The sequence below is a fragment of the Scyliorhinus canicula genome, chromosome 6, assembly GCF_902713615.1.
Source record: "Scyliorhinus canicula chromosome 6, sScyCan1.1, whole genome shotgun sequence".
NCBI lineage: Eukaryota > Metazoa > Chordata > Chondrichthyes > Carcharhiniformes > Scyliorhinidae > Scyliorhinus > Scyliorhinus canicula.
The window spans coordinates 190,235,300-190,258,725 of NC_052151.1; the positions used below are offsets into that span (position 1 = coordinate 190,235,300).

Consider the following 23,426-nt stretch of genomic DNA (forward strand, 5'->3'; position numbering starts at 1 on the left):
TAAAACCTTCCTCCTTGACTAAACCTTTGGTCACCTGCCCTAATGTCTCCTTATGTGACTCGCTGTCCAATTAAATTTGGCAATGCCTCTGTGAAGCAACTTGGGATGGACGTATTGTTGTTCTTGAACGACTTCGACGTCCAAACCCGAGAGGGAGGACCAGGCCTTTGCTGTTGGCTCAATACCCAGGAGGTGATCTGGTAGAAATCAAGAACTTTTCCTGAACACAAATAGTTGGTGTTTAAAACAAGGACTAAAGAATTAAATACCCTCCAAACACTGTTCATTATCTGCCATAGTTTCTTCCCAAGGCACAAGCTTCAATAAAGACCACCTCAATGTGAGTTACTTCATGTTGTCAGTGGGTAAACTGATCCCACGCTGTAAATCGTACAGAAATTAATGCTCCATATTTCTTTGTTTTGGACAGGGTGACCGAGGCCGATCTGGTGGTGTTGGTCCTGCTGGTCCACCAGGCCCAGCTGTGAGTATTTTCTTCAACATTTTACATATTTTTGTATCTGTACATGTTTATATAATCTTAGATTCTGCTCATTAAACTGTTAGCTGGGTTAATATCATTCTGTGCATTGTTCACAACAAACAAGACGGTAGGTTTGCTTTTCCATTACACTATTAAAGGAATCAATCTATTTAAAATAAGCCAGTTAATGGAACCCGCAAAAAGAAGAAAGTTGCACGATTTCAAAGTTCATTAGAAATGAAATGTTGCGTCAGATCAGATTGTGGTCATTTACTTGTGAGTATTGGTACTGTATTAGGGTATTTATTATTAATAACGATGGATAACATTGAAAATGTCAATGTGTCAGTGAAAACAGGACATCATCAAAGTTACAGATACTGGTCTTACTGGTGGGATATTTAGACCAGAGTTATACTGCTGGCAAACAGTTGATTTCTAGCCAGGGGCAACAGAGCTTTGCTGACTGATCCTGAACGTTGGTTGAATCCAAATGTGTGGAGAATGCTGACATTTACAGCAAAGTCTAAACAGTGTTCCCAGGAGAATTGGTTTTAAGTCTGGCTTTGCATCAGGCAGCACCCAGTGTGAAACCCAGGCGCTGTGACACTATCTGCTGGATGTAGAGTTGTACCTCAAACTCGAGAGTGCTTTGGGTGGCTTTGCTCCCATTGCGGTGCAAAGGCAGAATTGCGTATGCATTGATGCAAACTGCACATTGTAACTGGGACCGCTAAAGTGTGGTTCTGTGCTGCCAAAATAAAGGATGGGCTACTTTGCATGTAGCTCCTGAAAGTAAGGGATATGTTTCATCAATGCGTCTATTTAATTCTTGCTAGACAGTATTTACACAGTAACAGCAGGGCAGCAGCACAGGAGGTTGAACTGAAAGAGTTCAGTGTTATTGAGGAATTTAAACCACAAGGGGAAAAAAATTCACGTAAAAGCAAGCTAAAGTAGACGAGGTCAGAAAGACTGGTGCTGGAGAATGTTAAAGTACATGTCAAATAAATTAAACATTGGAAGTTTGAGAAAGTCTTCGGAACAACACCAGTTTACAATATACTTCTGTTCTCCTGAGGTGACGGTGATGCAAATAGGGAACAAGTAACACCAAGTTTTGTCGTAATGATATCTCTTAACTGGATAATATTTCCACTTCAAATATTTTATTACATGTTTTCTTTTTCCTGCTGCTGAATATTGCAGGGTCCCGCTGGCGATATTGGCTATCCTGGTCTTCCAGGTCCTGCTGGGTTGCCTGGTGCTCAGGGTGATCGGGTAAGAAATATCTCTTTGTACCGGAGTTCAATAACAAATCTAAACCTTGCCCTCCAACATGCTCCCATGTTATAATTGTGATTCAAGACTGCATATTTACAGGAATCGACAGAGGTGGGGTGTGCGGGACGTATGGATAGTGTGAGAGCTATGGAGGGGCGTGGAAGGAAGTGAGATAGAAAGAGATGACCCTAATCAGCCAGCTTATGATTAATGCTCCTGTTCTATGTGTATTGCTAAAATATCACTGCAAAATGTGAATTCTGCTGATTTTTCTTTTTCAGAAATTCACAAATGTTAACTCGCAGTGAAAGTGAACACAGGGAATTCGTAATCTAATATTGGGGCCAAAGTTCTTGGGCGGGATTCTCCGTCCCGCCAGTTTTCAGGCGCGGCGCGCCCCTCACCGGCAGCGGGATTCTCTTTTCCCGCAGCCGGCCAATGGGGTTTCCCATTCTGGCCACCCCCATGCCATCGGGAAACCCCCAGGCATGGGTGCGCTGCCAGCGGACCAGAGGATTCCGCTGCTTATCTTTAGTCAGGTGCCTTATTTCTATTTTGTTGTTGTCGTTGTTGTTTAGTTAAATGAACCCCAAACACCGAAGTTGCAGAAAGATATATTTTTGAAACATTCACTGGTTCTGGTGAAAACCAAAACTAGGCAGTCATGGACACAGAAACAGCGAGGGTTTTTCCAAATTTCCCAGCGAGCTTCATACCACTGCATCTGTTGGGAAGTTTGACAGAACATTTACCGCACCCATTATCCGGCGCCCCCAAATCCGAAGGACCCGAAAACGGAGTGCCATCCTGATCATCACGCCCGGGTTGTGGCGCACCAATCCTTGTGTCCGGACTTATTTATTCCATGTGGACATTAACAGTGTGGAAGCCGGCCTAATAAGCCTCTCACCCCTTCCCTGTGGCAAAGAAATCAGCCCGGCTTTAACTTCTAAATTATTATTTGGAAAATGTCCAGGACTGAGTGTCCTGGATGTGGCTGTTAATATTAAATGTCAATATATGATGGAGGAATGCCACACTGCTGTCCGTGACCACCCAGGGGCCTCTAATAGCCTTGGAGACCCGCCTCCCTACCCAGGTACCATTACGCCTGGTTCACGTTTGTGTGGACCAGCACCATCTGGCACCCTGGCGAGATCTCCCAGGCATGGCTGGTGAGTCCCGTGTGCCGGGCGAATCTGGCACCCCTGCTTATTTAAATATTCAGATCTGGGTCTCGGCCAGTGAGGGCGAGATCCAGATCGCGCTGAGCAGGACGAATCGGGTGGCTCACAATCGGCCCACCGCCTGGCACGGAGAGCGATTTGGGGCCTTTGTGCGATTCGTTGAATCGCGTCCCATGTGAAGGTTTTTCCTTAGTGCGGACTTCTCATCACAGTGTCAATGTTACCTTGAAATTGCAGCAAAGCATCAGGGGACTGGTTGAAATTAGTTCAGCATTTTTCCATTTTTAACAAAACAGAAAAAATAATGACTTTATAAAATTGTCCTGTTGATGAAAAATATAAAATATGTTTTCCGTCGAGGAACATCTGTCTGTTCCTCCTCCAGGTAATCTCTGTTATAGAAATTGTCCCCATTGTGGGGAGGGTCAGTAACCAGAGGACATGGAACTGAAGTAATCGGCAGAATGACCATGGGCGAGTTTTGATGATCTGGATGCCCTTCTTGAAATGGTGGCGGAAACCAGATACATGATTCACTTTTAAAAGTTAATGGGGTAATTGGGGTAACATTTTCATATCTGTGGCAACAGAATGGGGGAGAGGGATGAATCGGATTGCTCATTCACAGAACCAAAGACATGATGAGCTGAGTGCCTTCTTTCTGTGATGTGTGTTATTCCTCCGACAACTCTGCTGTATGGCACTCCAGAAACCTGGAGATGAGTATTGCATCCATGTTCCTAGCTGGGGAATCTGTCTGTCCTGTTCACCTGAGTTACTGCTGGAGTGATACTTCACAACCTGCCCTTTCCTCACAATCATTTATTCAAATTTCAAGTAAAGTCGGGAACCTGACACCCCCCCCCACCCCACCCCCAATGAATTCTGGGTCCCGACCCCGGGCCTGAACTGCGTCGCCCTTGTGACACAATTTTTAAATGTAAGTGGGGTGATTGGGAAGCAGGTGAGCAGAAGAGTCAAGCACCTCCAGGAGGTGGGAGCTGCCTACCTGGTGCCAGTGGCAAAGGCAGATGGCAGCCATGTTGGGGGCTGCTGCCTTGCCAAGGAGAGTATGCAGCTCTTTGGAAGGGCACGGAGGATAAAGACAGGACAAAGAGGCCATGGGCACCAAGTCGAGGTACCATGCCCGGCCGGGTGGTAATTGACTGCACACGTTTAGGTTAAAAAAAACACAGATGGAAACAAACTTTCTTTTACCTGGTGATGACCTGGACAGCTGTGCACCAATATGCTCCAGATTGTTTTTTTTTGCAATTATTTGCAGAGTTGAAAGTCATAAGTTAGTCTTCAAAATTCCAACTCCGTGGCGCAATTTACTGTTTGGCTTCATTGAGAAAAAGCATTGAAAACCCCATTCTGTTCTGGACAGGCTGCTTAACAAACTCCTTAAGGAGCTTACGGGGCTCTTAATTGGTGGTGAGCAGGCTTCCATGAACCCCTCACCCCCCCACCCACCCCACCCACCCCACACCACCACCCCCGCCCCTCCAGCAACCCCTCTGAAAGTCACAAATTGTCCCAGAGGCGGTGGGATCCAGTGCCGTCCTCCAGCAAATGCAGTTTTCAAACCAGGCTCAATGCCGGCCCACTGGTAATTGAAATTCACCTATTCACCTTATGCACCTATGAATGTGTGGCCAAATTCCCCTCCAACTTGATTTTCAAATTTGCAGATGACACGACCGTAGTGGGTCGGATTTCAAACAATGACGGGACAGAGTACAGGAATGAGATAGAGAGTCTGGTGAACTGGTGTGACGACAATAATCTCTCCCTCAATGTCAACAAAACGAAGGAGATTGTCATTGACTTCAGGAAATGTAGTGGAGAACATGCCCCTGTCTACATCAATGGGAACGGAGTAGAAAGGGTCGAGAACTTCAAGTTTTTAGGTGTACAGATCACCAACAGCCTGTTCTGGCCCTCCCATACCGACACTATAGTTAAGAAAGCCCACCAACAACTCTACTTTCTCAGAAGACTAAGGAAATTTGGCATGTCAGCTACGACTCTCGCCAACTTCTTCAGATGCACCATAGAAAGCATTCTTTCTGGTTGTATCACAGCTTGGTATGGAGCCTGCTCTGCCCAAGACCGCAGGAAACTACAAAAGGTCATGAATGTAGCCCAGTCCATCACTCAAACCAGCCTCCCATCCATTGACTCTATCTATAATTCCCGCTGCCTCAGAAAGACAGCAGCATAATTAAGGACCCCACGCACCCCGGACATACTCTCTTCCACCTTCTTCCATCAGGAAAAAGATGCCAAAATTTGAGGTCACGTACCAACCGAATCAAGAACAGCTTCTTCCCTACTGCCATCAAACTTTTGAATGGACCTACCTCGTATTAAGTTGATCTTTTCTCTACACCTTGCTATAACTGTAACATTATATTCTGCAGTCTCTCCTTCCTTCCCTATGTACGGTATGCATTGTTTGTACAGAATGCTAGAAACAATACTTTTAACTGTGTGCTAACATGTGACAATAAATCAAATCGAAATTCCAGCCCATTAACTCCGGTTCAAACCTAAGCCACATGCCAGGCAGCATCAGGAAGAGCAGCTTCCCGCTGTGTCTGCTGTGTCACTGTGAATAGAACATACAGTGCAGAAGGAGGCCATTCGGCACATCAGGTCTGCACCGATCCATTTAAGCCCTCACTTCCACCCTATCCCCGTAACCCAATAACCCCTCCTAACCTTTTTGGACACTAAGAGCAATTTATCATGACCAATCCACCTAACCTGCACGTCTTTGGACTGTGGGAGTAAACCGGAGCACCCGGAGGAAACCCACGCAGACACGGGGAGAACGTGCAGACTCCGCACAGACAGTGACCCAGCCGGGAATCGAACCTGGAACCCTGGAGCTGTGAAGCCACAGTGCTATCCACTTGTGCTACTGTGCTGCCCAATCAGATCTCTTTTTTATTGCCTGCACATAACCTGCCCTTTAACTGTGTGCTGCAGCTCTTTAAGAGTTGTCTTCTCACCATATTTTGTGCTCTCTGGCCAAGCATGCAACATACTGAGGTCCTGGGATAGGCTTTTTTTGTGTCTAAGGCCAATTCCAATTGAGTGGGAGGGGCTACCACTTTGCAAAAGCGTGGCTTGGGTAGGCACCGGCTCATTTCTGCTCCTCTCGCAAAATCTGGGCTAAGATGTCCTGAAATCCTTGTTTGTCGTTCTTTATTTCTATCTGTGGATCTAAATTTTCCTACCTGTCTGATTACATATTGTCTGGCCAACTATCGCTTTGATACAAGATTAAATTGGGGGAAAAAGGGGGGGGGGGGGTGTTTAATTTAGCAGCACTGAAATTCCATTTTGCTTACTTGTCTATTTTATGTGTTTGTTTTCAGGGTTCTGTGGGCTTGCCTGGGATTAAAGGTGAACAAGTGAGTTCCTAAAATACAAGTGGGTTAAAGATGAAGAAGCAGTCCCTTAAATAATTATCTGCAAAAGATTTCACACTATTTTGATTTTTAAGTCCCTTTTTAATTTTTTACCCACTTTAGGGTTCTGCTGGTGGAGAAGGTATTGATGGTCCAAAGGGTGAAATGGTAAGGAATCATAATAATTATCATTAGAAATCCTGCATCTACAGGACTCTTAGTTATTTGGATTGTAGGGACTTTATTTTACGGCTGCCAGCGATGCCCAGGCAATTTCCCTTCCTATTGTAAAGCACGTCAATTGTGTGTGTCTGTATTCTCAAAACTACATTGTGTGCATATGTGAAATTAGGATAAAGATTAATCAAGACAGTAATTCAGTCAAGTGGTGCCGCAGTGGCTCAACAGCACCACTAATAGGAAAATAATGGTACTGCAGTTATTTGCAGAGTTGAAAGTAACAAGTTGGACTTCAAAATTGCAACTCCTAGGTGCAATTTACTGTAAGGGCTGTCGCAAAATTCTACAGTGACTTTGCAAAATTAATATCTCCATAATAAAATAAACGATTAGATCCCGTGACAAACATATTAAATTTAATACCCTTCATTTTCTTTTGAATGCACAAAGATATATAGAGCGCATAGCCATGCAGAAACAGGCCGTTCAGCCCAACTGATCTGTGCTAGTGTTCACGCTCCCTAGCCGCTTCTTCCCGCCCTCCTCCCTTCACTATTCCTTTGTTCTAATCCAGTCAGGAGCTCAGGACAAATCTCTTCACCCAGAGAGTGGTGAGAATGTTGAAGTTCCCACCACAAGGAGTGGTTGAGGTAAACAGCACTGATGCATTTAAGAAGACATTCGGCAAATGCACGCAGGGAAAAGGGATAGAAGGATATGTGGATGGAGTTCCAAGAAGTATTGGGGGAGGAAAAAGACTGGCAGAGACTATTTGGATCATGTGGCCGGTTTATGTGCTATATGTAGGATCAGAAAGGGAATCGTAATACACCTTCATACCTGTTTCACAGGATATGCTATATAGATGTTTTAAAAATGTACTATGCAGGCAAAGCATGTTCATTGTAAAATAGTTACTCTCATGTTTTCTTATCTTATTTTCCATGATTTTTAAAGGAACTTATTATTTTAATGATTGTTGTTGTGTTGTGTGTTTAAAATTCTTGTCACACTTTGTATAACATTTGATAGTTGATGTGCTGAACATTGCTCCCAGTGAAAGTGTGACTCACTTGTCCTTTGTTTGTTCCCCCCCCGCTCATCCCGGATGTTTTTTTTGTTTAGGGTGATGGCGGAAATGCTGGTCCCAAGGGTGCCGTAAGTATTGAATAAATTAATCCCTTTCTGCATTATCACTTTATGAGCTGAGTCTTGTTGTGTGATGAGCCATCAATTGCACGAGAGACGAGTTGCTATACAAAAGTTAGGCTTTAATAAGCTAGAACTTAGCCCTGCGGTTGTCTACAATAAAATGGACGACCGCCGGGCATTTCGACTATTTATACCTCGGTAAGGAGGCGTGGTTAACTCAGCCTCTCGACCAATCGGAGAGCTGTCACATGACTGGTCTCAACCAATCGGTCGAGAGGCACATGACCGACCAGGGCCAATGGTAAGCCGGTGTTCTGCCCCAATGGCAGACAGCTATGCAAATCATATCACCACACTGTGCAACGAAGTGTAGACTTCGAGGCAACTTGATTGATCCATAAAACACTGGCAGGATTGAATTCAGTCCAGGCCGAGTCGGCTAATTAAGCTCATTAGAGTAGGTTATTGATGATTGGGAGGAGAGCGAGATGAGGGTTGTGATTGCAGCATGACCACACGGGTCGGTTTTGACGGGGCCTGCTGGATTTTTCCTGGCTGGCATTTCTGTCGGTTCTCCGGTCAGGTTTTTTTCAGTTCGGGTGTTTGTGGTGGTGGGTGTTGGGGGCCGTGACGCAGAGCAAAGCCAACAGCGCAGGTTCAATTCCCGCACCGGCTGAGATTATTCATGAAGGCCCCGCCTTCTCAACCTTGCCACTCGCCTAAGGTGTGGTGAACCTCAGGTTAACCAGTCAGATCTCCTCTTCAAAGGGGAAAGCAGCTTATGGTCATCTGGGACTACCTTGTCTGGTGGTGTTTGTGATGGCGGTGGCGGCAGTGGGTCACATGACCGTTTACATATTACATTTATGTAACCGAGTAGATGCCCTCAAACACACTATATAAATCTATATGAATAAAATATCTGCTAAGTGGAAGAAATCTCACACATACACAATTTACACAACTAGGTTTTACAGACTCAGGAACTGGCTGAGAGGTGGGAAGATGCAAAATTGGGGGGGGGGGTGGGGTGTCACTTTCGGCCCATTGCCTTCTCAGGACCACTGGCATTTCAACAGTGGTGGAGGAGGAGGAGGTGGGGTGACCTGCCAACCCTCAGGCTAATTTAGGCTCTGAGGTGAATGATTATGCCTCTCCCTGCTGCCGATAGTATTTTACCAGCGACTGCCCACTAAAAACGGGTGGCATCACTGTGGGTTTGGGGTTTACCCTGTGCCCTACAGAAGACATCCCAGCAGCAAGGGCACCCTGTGCGAAGACCCCCATCCACTCCGACCCTCACGATTGAATCTTTCCCCACTCACTAGGGCCTGCCTGATTGACGCGAGACATCCCTGACCCCCACGTAGTCATACACTAGGCCTCCTCCATCGTCACTGCTCTGGCACAGTTCCAGTTCCAGAAATGGCCATAGCTCCTGGTGGCACTACTGGAACTGAAGAGATGCAAACCCTCTGGCTGACAGCTCTTGCAAGTGAGGCAATCTGCCTCCAGGGAAGTCACAACCTCAGGAAAGTAATTGGCTGATCCATGCAAGATAACATTGTGGCTTCCAGGAGGCAGGCTTGGTGCTGAATTTCTGACTAGAAGATGGGGCCTCTGCCTCTAGACGTTGTGGAACAGAAAGAGGTCATTCACTCCATCGTGTCTGCACTGGCTGAAAAATAAAAAATATTAAAGTAGCCGCCTGTTCTAATCCCAGCACCAGGTTACAGCACTTCAGGTACACATCCGGGTATCTTTAAAATGAGTTGAGTGTGTCTGCCTCCATCACAAAACCAGGGCAGCACAGTAGCACAGTCGTTAGCACAATTGCTTCACAGCTCCAGGGTCCCAGGTTCGATTCCCGTCTTGGGCCACTGTCTGTGTGGAGTCTGCACATTCTCCCTGTGTCTGCGTGGGTTTCCTCCGGGTGCTCCGGTTTCCTCCCACAGTCCAAAGATGTGCAGGTTAGATGAATTGGCCATGCTAAATTGCCCTTAGTGTCCAAAAAAAGGTTCGGTGGGGTTACGGAGATAGGGTGGAGTGTAGGTTTAGGTAGGGTGCTCTTTCCAAGGGACGGTGCAGAATCGATGGGCTGAATGACCTTCTTCTGCATTGTAAATTTTATGATTTTATAAGTCCCAGATGCCCACCACCCTCTGGGTGAAAACGTTTTTCCTCATGTTCCGACTAATCCTTCTGCCATTCACCTAAAATGTGTGCCCAAGGTAACTGACCTCTCTGCTAGGGGAAACCGGTCTTTCCTGTCTATTCTATCTAGGCCCCTCATAATCCTGAACACCTCAACCCCCTGAGCGTAGACGATTCATGGAGTAAGTCCGCGATTGGTGTTTGTAAGCAATTTGATGAACGGTGACCCAAGCGGTATTTTCTCGTAGTTTTGTGTTCCTTTACATTTGAAAAGTCACTGACGTTTGGACAAGACATATTTGCTTCTTTTAGATATATAGATAATTCCAGAAAAGCACCGCACTTAATTATCCAAAAACAAAGTTCTGCAGATTCTGAAATATAACCAGAAAATGGTGTAAAAACTGAGCAGACCCGGCTGTGGCTGGAGAGAGAAACAGGGTGAACGTTCCAGGCCAGTGATCTTCATCAGAACTGGGAAACATTAATACCTACAGGGACAGTGGAGAAAAACACACTGGGGAAAAGGCCTGTGGCAGGGTGGAGGTCGGGAATGAATGATGGGCAACACCGTAGCACAGTGGTTAGCACTGTCGCTTCACAGTGCCAGGGTGCCAGATTTGATTGCCGGCGTGGCCCAGGAATACTGGGTTGAGATTATAACCAGATCAGCCATGATCCTATTGAATGGCGGACCAGGTTTGAGCGGCCGAATGGCCTACTCCTGCACCTAATTCGTATGTTCGTATACAAGTAATGCTTACAACAGAATCCTCAGCAGCTTCTGCTGTCTGGGATTGCGAGATGCAGCTTCCATAGCTATAACAAATTCCCATTATTGGCCAGTTTCACTTTATTCACTCTTATTTAAATTGTTTATGATTTTCTTCATTCAAATCTCTCCATAGCCTGGCCCTCCCTACTGCTGGAATATTCGCCACCCCCATACCCCTCAGATATGTGTTCCTCTAAGTCTGGCTTCTTAGGTCACCTCAGTTATAATTAGTGCAACGTTGGTGGTCTTGCCTGGACCATGACCTCTGGGATTCTGTCCCCACACCTCTTCACCTCATGAACAAACACTTCTTAAAATTAACCGCTTTGACCATGCATGTGGTCGCCTGCCCATATTTCCCTTTATGGTGTTGATGTCATATTTTGATGACTTTCCTGTTAAGGTCTGTCAATGTAATAATGTTTTATTACATTAAAGGTGCTATATAAGCCCAAGTTATTATTCAAACACATCTAATAAATTACCTCTTATCTTTTCTGGTCAAAGGAAATCAGCCCCGTGTCTTTAATCCGTTTTAGAAGCGTTCGACATTACACCACCTTCTAAAGCGTGGTGCCCTGAATTAGGCACAATTCTCCAACTGGGCAGAACTCGTGTTTAATAAAGGTTTAGGATAATTTTATAGGCTTGATGTGAGCTATGATAATACCTAGTCTATTTTATGGAATAGAATAGTACCACATCGCCCACCTTGGACACTCTGCCCATCCCCCACCTTGGACACTCTGCCCATCCCCCACCTTGGACACTCTGCCCATCCCCCACCTTGGACACTCTGCCCATCTCCCACCTTGGACACTCTGCCCATCCCCCACCTTGGACACTCTGCCCACTCCCCCCCCACCATTGACACTCAGCTCACTCCCCACCGTTGACACTCAGCTCACCCCCACCTTCGACATTCACTGACACCCCCACAGACACATAGTGGCAGCAGTGTGTAGCACATACAATATACACTGTAGCAACTCATGAAAGCTCCTTTGACTGCACCTTCCAAATCCTCGACCTCTACTGCCTCGAAGGGCAGCAGATACAAGGGATCATCACCATCTGGATGTTCCCCTCCAAGCCACACGCCATTCGGACTGTGGGTGTACCTACACCACATGGACTGCAGCGGTTCAAGAAGGCCATTCACCGCCATCTTCTGGAGGGCAATTAGGGATCAGCAATAAATGCCGACCTAGCCAGTGATGTCCACATCCTGTAAAAATATTTTTTTCAAAGGTGTGAGCAACACCTTGGGATAGCAGTTCATATGTTGTGTAACTGGCACAAAACAAACTTTAGAAATTCTCATTGGAACTTCACTGAGACCAATAATGTCATCGCCATTTAGATGCCAGTGTGCTTAGGAGAAGCAAGATCAAAATTCTGACCCTTGCAAAGAATTTCAGTGCAGTACAGCATTGAATACTGCTGGAGTGTGTAACCACACATATGCAGTTTAGCTGGGCAGATGAGTGAGTGATGTGGAGTTGCTAGTACAATTCAGCACTGCCAACTTTGATGTTGGCTAACTGCTACTCGTACTACAACAATACTATTTGCTACATTTGGGAAGAATTGGTGGCACGGTGGCAAATGGTTAGCACTGCTGCTTCACAGTGCCAGGGTCCCATTTCCGCCTTTGAGTGACTGTCTGTGTGGAGTTTTCACATTCTCTGTGTCTGCATGGGTTTCCTGCGGGTGCTCCAGTTTCCTCCCACAGTCTAAAGATATGCAGGTTAGGTGAATTGGCCATGGGTTGGTGCAGACTTGATGGGCTGAATGGCCTCCTTCTGCACTGTAGGAATTCTATGGATCAGAAACCTCACGCCATGGAAACGAAAGGTCATTTCTTGATACACCAGGGGTTCTTTGCAAGGATTGACGTTTTGATCTTGATGCTCCTCATTTTCAAATAGCACACAGCCCAGTATGATGTTTCTCCAATCCTGCTGCGCACCCCTTTGCAATTATTACACATGGCACCACCTGCCCTCCTGACTCTGCCACCCGTAGCCATGACCAAGTCGGTACAGGATTTAATGTTCAAGCTTAAAATGTGGATTGATAAAGATCAAAGACGTCTCATCATGGTTCAATCTTCAGTCTGCTGAGTTATGTCATCAGGTCAAGAGTTGGAAAGGAGCAAGTATCTTCCTCGAGGTTCTGTGACATTGCAGATTCACATCTTAAAGAGGGGAAGAGAAGAAGTAAATCACCGCCTCATGATTAGACAATGCCTGGCTCTGGTTTCAGAAACATAAAATTGCACACAGGAGAAAAATATTACTGAGGCTGTTGAGTAGATCCACACACATGGAGGCCAGGGGAAGGGTCCTGCTCCTCCTCCTCCTTCAGGTATCGTGCCCGGCAAGGGCTTCCATTGGATGGGTCCATGGGTAATCTTGGCAAAGGTACCAGAGTGTTTGCTGTTGCCTTCTGCAGTGTGGCTGACCGGAAACTCTCCCACTCTTCGCACCTGCCATGGCGTATTGGAAGGGTTTACAGGCTGGTAAGGAACCTGCTTGGTCTTGTTATGTGTTATGAATGCACCACTGGGGAAGGGTAGGTGAGATGGAAGTCATCCTGAAGTTCAGTGATGATGCAGATGAAGCAAGAGGGTGGAATTTGTACTTATGTTTTATGTTTCAATTTTGCAGATTGGTAAACCCGGTGAGGCCGGAACTCGCGGGAAAGATGGGGTTCGTGGTCTGCCAGGTGTCCAGGGCCTCCGCGGCCCTGTCGGAGCACAAGGTTTACAAGGAAATCGTGGACTTACTGGCCTACCTGGGAGACAGGGCCCACCTGTAATTATCAGTACAATTTGGGCTTTATTCATGCTCAAAGGTGTTCATTACATTGAATTTACAAGTCTTGAGTTTTGCTTTGCCTCTTTTAAACCTTCTTTTAAAATGACCATTCCTAGGGTAAAGAGCCTATCGACCAACACATCAGACAAGTATGCATGAGGGTAATGCAAGGTGAGTACCTCTCAGAATAAATTGTCTATCATTTTGCTTTTGTAGCACCCCGTTACAAAATTCCAGTTAAACCCACTGTGTATCTCAGCATCGAAACCCTTTGCTATATCATAACCCATCTTAAATTTACACAGACTATACCATAACTCACCATAATGTACACAGATTTATATACCGTGACCCACTTGGAATATACGCAGATTGATATACTATAATCCAACTGGAATATAGACAGATTGATATACTGTACTCCACTTGGACTATACACAGATTGATATACTATAATCCAACTGGAATATAGACAGAATGATATACTGTAATCCACTTGGACTATACACAGATTGATATACTGTAATCCACTTGGAATATACACAGATTGATATACTGTAATCCACTTGGACTATACACAGATTGATATACTGTAACCAATTGGAATATACACAGGTTGATATACTGTAATCCACTTGGAATATACACAGATTGATATACTGTAATCCACTTGGAATATGCACGGATTGATATACTGTAATCCACTTGGAATATACACAGATTGATATACTGTAATCCACTTGGAATATACACAGGTTGATATACAGTAATCCACTTGGAATATACACAGATTAATATACTGTAATCCACTTGGAATATGCACGGATTGATATACTGTAATCCACTTGGAATATACACAGATTGATATACTGTAATCCACTTGGAATATACACAGATTGATATACTATAATCCACTTGGAATATACACAGATTGATACACTGTAATCCACTTGGAATATACACAGATTGATACACTGTAATCCATGTGGAATATACACAGATTGATATACTGTAATCCACTTGGAATATACACAGATTAATATACTGTAATCCACTTGGAATATACACAGATTGATATACTGTAATCCACTTGGAATATACACAGATTGATATACTGTAATCCACTTGGAATATACACAGATTGATATACTGTAATCCACTTGGAATATACACAGATTGATATACTGTAATCCACTTGGAATATACACAGATTGATATACTGTAATCCACTTGGAATATACACGGATTGATATACTGTAATCCACTTGGAATATACACAGATTGATATACTGTAATCCACTTGGAATATACACAGATTGATATACTGTAATCAACTTGGACTGTACACAGATTGATATACTGTAACCCACTTGGAATATACACAGATTGATATACTGTAATCCACTTGGAATATACACAGATTGATATACTGTAATCCACTTGGAATATACACAGATTGATATACTGTAATCCACTTGGACTGTACACAGATTGATATACTGTAATCCACTTGGACTATACACAGATTGATATACTGTAATCCACTTGGAATATACACAGGTTGATATACAGTAATCCACTTGGAATATACACAGATTAATATACTGTAATCCACTTGGAATATGCACGGATTGATATACTGTAATCCACTTGGAATATACACAGATTGATATACTGTAATCCACTTGGAATATACACAGATTGATATACTATAATCCACTTGGAATATACACAGATTGATACACTGTAATCCACTTGGATTATACACAGATTGATACACTGTAATCCACGTGGAATATACACAGATTGATATACTGTAATCCACTTGGAATATACACAGATTAATATACTGTAATCCACTTGGAATATACACAGATTGATATACTGTAATCCACTTGGAATATACACAGATTGATATACTGTAATCCACTTGGAATATACACAGATTGATATACTGTAATCCACTTGGAATATACACAGATTGATATACTGTAATCCACTTGGAATATACACAGATTGATATACTGTAATCCACTTGGAATATACACGGATTGATATACTGTAATCCACTTGGAATATACACAGATTGATATACTGTAATCCACTTGGAATATACACAGATTGAAATACTGTAATCAACTTGGACTGTACACAGATTGATATACTGTAACCCACTTGGAATATACACAGATTGATATACTGTAATCCACTTGGAATATACACAGATTGATATACTGTAATCCACTTGGAATATACACAGATTGATATACTGTAATCCACTTGGACTGTACACAGATTGATATACTGTAATCCACTTGGACTATACACAGATTGATATACTGTAATCCACTTGGACTATACACAGATTGATATACTGTAATCCACTTGGAATATACACAGATTGATATACTGTAATCCACTTGGAATATACACAGATTGATATACTGTAATCCACTTGGAATATACACAGGTTGATATACTGTAATCCACTTGGAATATACACAGATTGATATACTGTAATCCACTTGGAATATGCACGGATTGATATACTGTAATCCACTTGGAATATACACGGATTGATATACTGTAATCCACTTGGAATATACACAGATTGATATACTGTAATCCACTTGGACTATACACAGATTGATATACTGTAATCCACTTGGAATATACACAGATTGATATACTGTAATCCACTTGGAATATACACAGATTGATATACTGTAATCCACTTGGAATATACACGGATTGATATACTGTAATCCACTTGGAATATACACGGATTGATATACTGTAATCCACTTGGAATATACACAGATTGATATACTGTAATCCACTTGGAATATACACAGATTGATATACTGTAATCCACGTGGAATATACACAGATTGATAGACTGTAATCCACTTGGAATATACACAGATTGATATACTGTAATCCACTTGGAATATACACAGATTGATAGACTGTAATCCACTTGGAATATACACAGGTTGATAGACTGTAATCCACTTGGAATATACACAGATTGATATACTGTAATCCACTTGGAATATACACAGATTGATATACTGTAATCCACTTGGAATATACACAGATTGATATACTGTAATCCACTTGGAATATACACAGATTGATATACTGTAATCCACTTGGAATATACACAGATTGATATACTGTAATCCACTTGGAATATACACAGATTGATATACTGTAATCCACTTGGAATATACACAGATTGATATACTGTAATCCACTTGGAATATACACAGATTGATATACTGTAATCCACTTGGAATATACACAGATTGATATACTGTAATCCACTTGGAATATACACAGATTGATATACTGTAATCCACTTGGACTATACACGTATTGATATACTGTAATGCACTTGGACTATACACGTATTGATATACTGTAATCCACTTGGACTGTACACAGATTGATATACTGTAATCCACTTGGAATATACACAGATTGATATACTGTAATCCACTTGGAATATACACAGATTGATATACTGTAATCCACTTGGACTATACACAGATTGATATACTGTAATCCACTTGGAATATACACAGATTGATATACTGTAACCCACTTGGACTATACACAGATTGATATATTGTAATCCACTTGGAATATACACAGATTGATATACTGTAATCCACTTGGAATATACACAGATTGATATACTGTAATCCACTTGGAATATACACAGATTGATATACTGTAATCCACTTCGAATATATACAGATTGATATACTGTAATCAACGTGGACTATACACAGATTGATATACTGTAATCCACTTGGAATATACACAGATTGATATACTGTAATCCACTTGGACTATACACAGATTGATATACTGTAATCCACTTGGAATATACACAGATTGATATACTGTAATCCACTTGGAATATGCACAGATTGATATACTGTAATCCACTTGGAATATACACAGATTGATATACTGTAATCCGCTTGGACTATACACAGATTGATATACTGTAATCCACTTGGAATATACACAGATTGATATACTGTAATCCACTTGGAATATACACAGATTGATATACTGTAATCCGCTTGGACTATATAGAGATTGATATACTGTAATCCACTTGGAATATACACAGATTGATACACTGTAATCCACTTGGAATATACACAGATTGATATACTGTAATCCACTTGGAATATATACAGATTGATATACTATAATCCACTTTTACTACACACAGATTGATATACTGTAATCCACTTTTACTACACACAGATTGATATACTGTAATCCACTTTTACTACACACAGATTGATAATCTATAATCCACTTGGAATATACACAGATTGATAGACCATAATCCATTTAGAATATACACAGGTTGATATATTTGGAATATACACGTTGATATATCGTAATCCAGGTTGTAATGCGGACAAATTTGTTCGCAGTTCATGTTTGATGTTAATTGTTGCTTTGTTTGTTTTTTTGGGGGGGGGGGGGGGGGGGGGGGGGGGGGGGGGGGGGGGGGGGATATCTGTTAAGAGGGAATATTTTGTAATAGTCTATGGTTAAGGGGGGTAAATATTTGCATGTAAAAAATCTCTTCAATAAAAATTATTTAAAAAAAAAAGATATATCGTAATCCACTTGGAATATACACAGATTGATATACTGTAATCAACTTGGAATATACACAGATTGATATACCATGGGCGCGATTCTCCAGAAAGATTTCTACATGTGGTAGCGAGCAGGAACTGTCCGCGAGCATCCCAGCGCTCAGCCTTGTGAGGCCTGCAATGCAATTCAGCATTAATTGGTCCACTCAAGGAGGTCCCACAGGCTTCACACCAGAAATAACGGCTCGCCAGCTGGTTCACTGGGACTATGCTCGCCAACTGCCCCCATTCCCGCTAACAAGATTGAGCAGCACTTAAACAGCACTTGCACAGCCAAGCCTTTCAGCTTGCAGCCATGGCGCCGAGATGACTGGCCCCAAGGTTTGGAGACGTGGAGACGCGGACCTGTGTAGGCTCCTAGGTACGGTGAAGGCCAGGAGCAATCTCCTGCTCCTCCGAGGGTCCCTGACGGTGAGCCACAAGGCAGCCAATGCCGCCTGGGATGAAGAGGCAGCGGCTATCAGCTCGGGAAGAGTGACCAGGAGGACTGGCCTCCAGTGCCGCAACAAGGTCGACGACCTACACCAGGCAGCAAGGGTCCCCACCTGGGTCTGAACCCCCCCCCCCCCGATGTTGCTACTACATGGAACATGCAAATATTTGAGTGTTTGACAGCAGGTATGACAAGGTGACGCAAGGCCGAAATATACGAGCATGGCTGCACATGGCAGCAGAGTGCACTGCTGAAGGTGGCAGCGGCGGCTGGATGCTTTTTCATCTTGTCCTAAAATGTCCAATTTCAGGATGCTCGTAGCCATCCACCCACATCGCTGCTGGATGACTCAAATCTCTCAACACACTGACGGCATTGGAATTGCCCGGGAGGTTTTGATTTCCATTGCGTAATTCCCCTGCACCTTGCACCCTCTTTTAATAAGGCACGGGGAGTCCACAGCGAGTTGTAGTGAAGACATTTAATTAACAACAATATTATCTACACAAAGTTTAAATTATGAGGAGGGATGACAAAATAGGGATGCATTCCATGGAATTGCGAAGTTTAAGTGGTTTAACTGAAGATTCAAGATGAAGAAAAGATAACGTAGATAGACAGAAATTATTTCCACTGGTTAGTGGGTCTTCGACGAGAAGACGTAGCCTTAAAACTAGAGCCAAAATGTTTCGGAAATGAAATTGGGAAATACTTCTACTCAAGAGGGTGTGGAAAGTTTGGCCCCCTCTTCCACAAATGGAACTTGAGGTTGGGGTTTGAAGGTTAGAGTTGGGGGCATGGAGGTGGAGGGCGATGGAGGTAGGCAAGTGGGAGAGATGGAGTTGGGGGGTAGAGGTTGGAGGTAGGGTGTGGTGAACGAGGGTGGGGAAAGGAACATAGAACAGTACAGCACAGAACAGGCCCTTCGGCCCTCGATGTTGTGCCTACTCAAACCCACGAATCCATCCTATACTCGTAACCCAACATCTCCCCCCTTAACCTTACATTTTAGGACACTGCGGGCAATTTAGCATGGCCAATCCACCTAACCCGCACATCTTTGGACTGTGGGAGGAAACCGGAGCACTCTGAGGAAACCCACGCACACACAGGGAGGACGTGCAGACTCCGCACAGACAGTGACCCAGCCGGGAATCGAACCTGGAACCCTGGAGCTGTGAAGCATTTATGCTAACCACCAAGCTACCGTGCTGCCCAAGAGGTGCATCCGCAAGTGATCTATATCTTGTCTAGAATGAGGGTGAAATTAGGTGTGAGACAGTGGATTAGGTATGAGCATTTTGTCGTCTCCTATTGCTGGTAGCCACAGTCTCTCTCGTTCATTGCCACTCCAATATTGGCAAGTATTGTCTCCTCCATAGAGGGAAGTTGATATACATCCCCCATCAGTTGGTTTCTGCCTCTGGCTTATGCACCATCTTGCCCTTCAAGAGCGAGTGTGGTGCAATGTGTTTGATGTGGCTGTCATAGTTGAACAGTGTACGCAAGCTGTGAGATGTATAACGCTGGTATAGTTAATGAGGATGAGGTACAATAATTGTGAGGTATGAGTTGTGATTGATAGACACTGTGGTAGGCAGGTGATGGGTGTGGTGAATGGAGCAGTGAATTAATGAATTGTTCTTTCACATTTGCAAAGGGACACATGTGTATGTACTTGGTCATATGATGACCTGGTTCACCAATATCTGCTTTACAGTGGGAGAATGCAATATTGAAAATTTTTGGACTGATTAATTTTTCAATGTGAAGGAAAGGTGAAGGTATTTCAGCAAGTGCTGGCAGATGTGAAGAAAAGTCTTTGAAGTTTAGAAGAGGTTTACCAGGATGTTGCCTGGTATGAAGGGCATTAGCTATGAGGAGAGGTTGGATGAACTTGGTTTAGTATCACTGGAATGACCGAGGTTGAGGAGCGACCTGATAGAAGTCTACACAATTATGAGGGGCACGGACAGAGTGGATAGTCAGAACCTTCCAGGGTGGAAGAGTCAATTACTAGGGGACATAGGTTTAAAGTGCAAGGGGCAACGTTTAGAGGATATGTGCGAGGGAAGATTTTTTGCATATGCCTGAAACTCGCTGCCGGAGGAGGTGGTGGAAGCAGGTATGATAGTGAAGTTTAAGGGGTGTCTTGACAAATACATGAATGGGATGGGAGTAGAGAAATATGGACCCCGGAAGTGTAGAAGGTTTTAGGTTAGACGGGCAACATGGTATGTGCATGCTTGAAGGGTTGACGAGCCTGTTCCTGTGCTGTGTACTGTTCATTGTTCTTTGTTTATGAAACCCTTCATTTCTACCATCTGGATGAGGGAAAGTTATCTGAACCTGTTCAAAGTAATCAATAGTTAAACTTGAAACCTCCTCAACCTCTCCAGTGATCTTTGGCCCCTTTCTGAAAGAACTGAGCCTCGCAGGGGAACAGTTCAACAAACATAATGTTTTGTTAAATCATTTGCGGAATGTATGCTGTCTAGGCCAGCATTTATTCTCCATCCCTAATTGCCTTTGAGAAGGTGTGGTGAGCTGCCTTCTTGAACCGCTGCAGTCCATATGGTGTAGGTACTCCCACAGTGCTGTTGGGGAGGGAGTTCCAGGATTTTGACCCAGCGACAGTGAAGGAACGGCAATATATTTCCAAGTCATGATGGTGAGTGGCTTGGAGAGGAACTTCTAGGTGGTGGTGTTCATATGTGTCTGCTGTCCTTGTCCTTCTAGATGGTACAGGTTGTGGGTTTGGAGGGTGCTGCCGAAAGAGCCTTGGTGAGTTAGAACATAGAACATAGAAAAATACAGCACAGAACAGGCCCTTCGGCCCACAATGTTGTGCCGAACTTTTGTCCTAGATTAAGAACAAATTAATCTACACCCCATCATTCTACCGTAATCCATGTACCTATCCAATAGCCGCTTGAAGGTCCCTAATATTTCTGATTCAACTACTTCCACAGGCAGAGCATTCCATGCCCCCACTACTCTCTGGGTAAAGAACCTACCTCTGACATCCCCCCTACAGTTCCTGTAGTGCATCTTGTAGATGGTACACCCGTCTGCCATTGTTCATCAGTGATGGAGGGAGTGAATGTTTGTGGGTGGGGTGCCAATCAAAGGGGTTGCTTTGTCCTGGATGATGTTGAGCTTCAAGAGTGTTGTTGGTGCTGCCCTCATCCTTGCAAGTGGAGACTATTCCATCACACTCCTGACTTGTGTGTTATAGATGTTGGACACGCTTTGGAGAGTGGTGAGTTACTGGATTCCTAGCCTCTGACCTGCTCTTGTAGCCACAGTATACATTACCTCCATTACTTCCCAGTCATGGCCAATCTTGTGTAAGCCTAGCCACCACGTATCAGGCATTTATTGGACCTCAGAATCATATTGTAAAAAAAACATCTTCACTGATGTCCTTCAGGGAAGGAAATTTGTCATGCTTACCTGGTCTGGCCAACATGTCATTCCAGAGCCTCAGCAATGTGGTTGACTCTGAAAACCTCTCTGAAGTGACGTAGCAAGCTCAGCTGTATCAGACCTCTACAGATAAAAAGCACTGTGGGTATGTTTACATCACAGGGACAGCAGCAGCCTGAGAAGGTGGGTTCATTACCACCTTCTTGAGGGCAATTAGGAATGGAAAGGAGCGGCTGGCCCGGCCCGCAATACTGACATTCCCAAGAATGAAATTCAAATTAGGGTCTCCCCTGACATTCATAATGGTACATTAGTCAAAATGATGTCTGATTATGCTCCCCCCCCCCCCCCCAATTTCTGAGACATGTATAGGGGCCTCATGGTAGCATGGTGGTTAGCATCAATGCTTCACAGCTCCAGGGTCCCAGATTCGATTCCCGGCTGGGTCACTGTCTGTGTGGAGTCTGCACGTCCTCCCCGTGTGTGCGTGGGTTTCCTCCGGGTGCTCCGGTTTCCTCCCACAGTCCAAAGATGTGCAGGTTAGGTGGATTGGCCATGCTAAAATTGCCCGTAGTGTAAGGTTAATGGGGGGATTGTTGGGTTACGGGTATACGGGTTACGTGGGTTTAAGTAGGGTGATCATTGCTCGGCACAACATTGAGGGCCGAAGGGCCTGTTCTGTGCTGTACTGTTCTATGTTGTCATACCCCAGCTCTCGTGACATATGCTAACTTGATTCAGTTTTGTTGTAAAGTGTGATTTAGGCACATTAAAGAATTGGAATAATAATCAGTCTTGTTTGTTGACTGTCTATGTTCATCTCACAAATATGCGATCATATGATAATGTGAATTGGCAGGTTGGTGAGATACTTCATTGAATGTATGCTTTCACACTTCAAACCTGGGGCGGGATTCTCCGAGCCTCCGCCTGGTTGGCGAATCGCCGGGGGGGAGCACGTGAATCCCGCCCCCGCCGGCTGCTGAATTTACCGGCGCCGGGGATTTGGCGGGATCGGGAATTGCGCTGCGCTGTTTGGCGGCCGTTGGCAGCGTCTCCCCCCCCCCCGGTGATTCTCTGGCCCGCGATGGGCCGAGTGGCCGTCCGTTGTCGGCCGGTCCTGCCGGAGTATGTCACGACAGCTACTTATCGTCGGGATCTGGCTCTGCGGACGGCCTCTGGGGTCCTCGGGAGGGGGGGCGCGGAGGGATCTGGCCCCGGGGGGAGCCCCTATGGTGGCCTGGCCCGTGATCGGAGCCCATCGTTCCACGGGCGGGCCTGTGCCGTGGGGGGCACTCTATTCCTCCGCGCCAAGCGCTGTAACAATCCTCGATGGCCGGCACGGAACTGAACCCCGCATGTGCTGGGATGACACCAGCACACGCTGGCGCTCCCGTGCATGCGCCA

The 23,426-nt window shown here is 44.4% G+C and overlaps 1 protein-coding gene across 1 annotated transcript in view; it reads left to right on the plus strand.

Annotated features, from left to right (window-relative positions):
• LOC119967969 (collagen alpha-1(IX) chain-like) overlaps positions 1 to 23,426 on the plus strand; it is a 184,498-nt gene that overhangs the window by 150,457 nt on the left and 10,615 nt on the right. Inside the window, exons 29-35 of the mRNA XM_038801070.1 lie at positions 431 to 484; positions 1,694 to 1,765; positions 6,345 to 6,380; positions 6,501 to 6,545; positions 7,683 to 7,715; positions 13,311 to 13,457; positions 13,577 to 13,631. Coding sequence (XP_038656998.1) covers positions 431 to 484; positions 1,694 to 1,765; positions 6,345 to 6,380; positions 6,501 to 6,545; positions 7,683 to 7,715; positions 13,311 to 13,457; positions 13,577 to 13,631 — 442 coding nt within the window. The remainder of the gene's footprint in view (positions 1 to 430; positions 485 to 1,693; positions 1,766 to 6,344; positions 6,381 to 6,500; positions 6,546 to 7,682; positions 7,716 to 13,310; positions 13,458 to 13,576; positions 13,632 to 23,426) is intronic.